This window comes from Microtus ochrogaster, unplaced genomic scaffold, assembly GCF_000317375.1.
Source record: "Microtus ochrogaster isolate Prairie Vole_2 unplaced genomic scaffold, MicOch1.0 UNK476, whole genome shotgun sequence".
Lineage (NCBI taxonomy): Eukaryota > Metazoa > Chordata > Mammalia > Rodentia > Cricetidae > Microtus > Microtus ochrogaster.
Genome location: NW_004949574.1, coordinates 1,310 through 3,914, shown reverse-complemented (window position 1 = coordinate 3,914; position 2,605 = coordinate 1,310). Strand labels below are relative to the sequence as shown.

Sequence of the window (2,605 nt, the reverse complement as noted above, 5' to 3'; positions counted from 1 at the left end):
TGAAATGGAAGGTTGGTCCTGCAGACAGCACTAGATGAAGCAGAGAAAGTTACGAGTCTGGCATCAGACACATAGACTCCTAGCTGCAGACCCAGTAGATGTCGAGCTCACTGTGTGCCTAGGGACCGCGTGGCCTCACCTCACTTCAGAGTTCTGAGACACGTATGTACTTGGCCACTAAAGCTCCAAAAATAAGTGTGTGAGCTAGGAATGGTGGCATATACCCATAATCCAGGAGTCAGGAGGTCAGTCTGGCCACGTATTGAGCCTCCATTTTCCACCCCCAAAAAGCAAAACATATTAATCTGCTTATAAAAACCAGGATGTGCCAATCAGTAGTCTCTGAACACTGTGCTAACACATAGAGTGGGATCAGGGGAAGGGACCCTAAAGCCGCAGGATCTCCACAACACAGGACAACAGCAGGATATCCAGGAGGAGCCCTAGCGAGGCTCAGCCTAGATCGGGAGGTAGAAACCAGAGACCTTGAACCAGATCAATAACTCCGTGCAATGAACACTTCCAGTAAAGCTATACGGACAAAGGGGTTCATGGTATGACTCACGGTGTCACACTGCAGCTTCCCTGATGAGATTTTTTAATTTTTTCCCACTTTTAAAATTTAATTTATTTTTCTTTTTCTCTTAAATTTTGTGCAGGGGTTAAGGGTGGATGCAAAAGGATGGGGAAATGAATGGGATCAAGATACATGATGGAAACACACAGACTAAAATTTTTAAAAAGAACAAATTACCCTACTACATTAAAAAAAAGAGAGAGAGTAGGGTGGATGTCATAGCTGGTCACTGGCAGAGCTGGCATCTGAAACTACGCCTGTCTGTCTCCAGTGCCATAACTGTCCTCTGAGCTGGGAATCTGCTCCCTTGCCAGCATCCACTTTGGGTGTTGGCACCACCGCATGGCTTGGTTTAGCAGTACTAACGTGCACCTGGGTGCTGTGAGCCCGGCGGGTACTGACTGCTGTGACTGTGCATCAGGACCTGGTCAGAGTTGCCCTTCCCTCCGGCTGGGTCTGTTGTGAGACCATAGAATAGGCAAGTGCTGGCAGCTCTCCTCTGTGTCAAGCCAGCTTCCCTGCCTTCCAGTGGCATAGCAAAGGGATATGGTCCTAGATTTCAGAGGTGGGTTTACCGTATTCTCCCTAAGTCAGGTGTCCATCTCATTGTTAGCACGTCCCTCTCATAATCTATTATCTTACCTGACTATTCTAAATCAAAGCCCATTTTTATTGGTCCTGGAAGAGATAAACCTCAGATTAGTTGACCATGAGAAGCCAGATTCCAAGTCAACCCTGTCTCATAATTGTATTCAATTTCCATTCCAGAAAACAAGAGAAGGATTCTTCTACAGAATGTAAATGCTTTGTGGTATTCCATCTTCCCAGGAAACTTTCTAGTTCTTTTAGCTCAGTGGTTCTCAAGCTTTGGGTGTTGACCCCTTTGGGGGTCAAATAACCCTTTCATAGGGGCTGTCTAAGACCATCTGCATATCAGATATTTGCATTATATTTCATAGCAAAATTACAGTTATGAAGTAGCAATGAAAACAGTTGTATTGTCGGGGGTCAACACAGCATGAGGAACTGTATTAAAGGGTCACATCATTAGGAAAGCTGAGAACCACTGCTTTAGACTTTGTATCCAATAATCTTTTGATGTCTTTTTGTAGAAACAGAAGCTCCCCAAAAGGAGAAAGGATGCTTCAGGAAGGCATATGACCTGTTCTGTGGGCTGGACCAGGAGAAAGGACCAAAGCTGACTAAGGAAGAGGAGGAAGCCTTGAAGATGAAGATGACAGACACTTCTGAGAAGCCTTTGTGGAGGACAGTGGTGAACATCAACGGCATCATCCTATTGGCTGTGGCTGTCTTTTGCCATGCCTACTTTGCTTGAGTCCTGCCTTCTGGTGTAGACTTGGCAAGGCTGGCTTTGTATTTCCCTTTAGACCATTCTGTGGTTGTTTGGGGGAAATTGTAAATTTTTTCCATTGGGATTAAATATGTATATTGTGATTTTAGAGTTGCTGGAAGGAAATAATTACATTGCTGTGAATTTTTGCATTTGAAGCCAGTGTGGCACACATATCTGCCTCTCCTAGAGTTTAAGAAGAGAAATTGACTCAGGTCTTGGAAAAGTCCAACTTAGTCACAGAAGCCTGTGTGGGCTCGTGCTACCCTGCCTCAGTACATCCAGCTTGTAATTATTGTTTATAAATCCTTCAATAAGATTTTTTTTTTAAAAAAAAAGTTGTAGTCTGGTTTCTGCCATTTTCCTACCTGTTTCCTCTTCCTTCATTGTTAAGAAATCTTTACCAATGACTCATATCTTATATTTTTTTCTATTAAAAGAAAATCATTTTTACAATTGGATGAATACCCAGAAGCTAAGGACAGGGACCTTATCCTAGGAATTTGTTTCTTAAAATGGTGGTCTCAAGGGGACAGTATTTATCTGCAGTATGGGGACTCACACCAATTGGGGGTGCAGACAATCTTGAGCAGCAGGAATTTTCTGGCCTTTAGGAAATGCCCAATGTGTGTCTCCTATGTTTGTTACTCATCTCGGTGTTTGCTGTGCACAAAGTA

General features: G+C 43.5%; 1 protein-coding gene across 1 annotated transcript in view; it reads left to right on the top strand.

Moving 5' to 3' along the window:
- The window catches only part of LOC101996501 (sodium/glucose cotransporter 1-like), a gene marked incomplete at its 5' end in the record, with an annotated part of 10,250 nt that extends 8,337 nt beyond the window's left edge, over positions 1-1,913 (top strand). Inside the window, one exon of the mRNA XM_013355631.1 lies at positions 1,690-1,913. Within this exon, the coding sequence (XP_013211085.1) occupies positions 1,690-1,913 (224 nt within the window). The remainder of the gene's footprint in view (positions 1-1,689) is intronic.
- Positions 1,914-2,605: the final 692 nt, after the last annotated feature.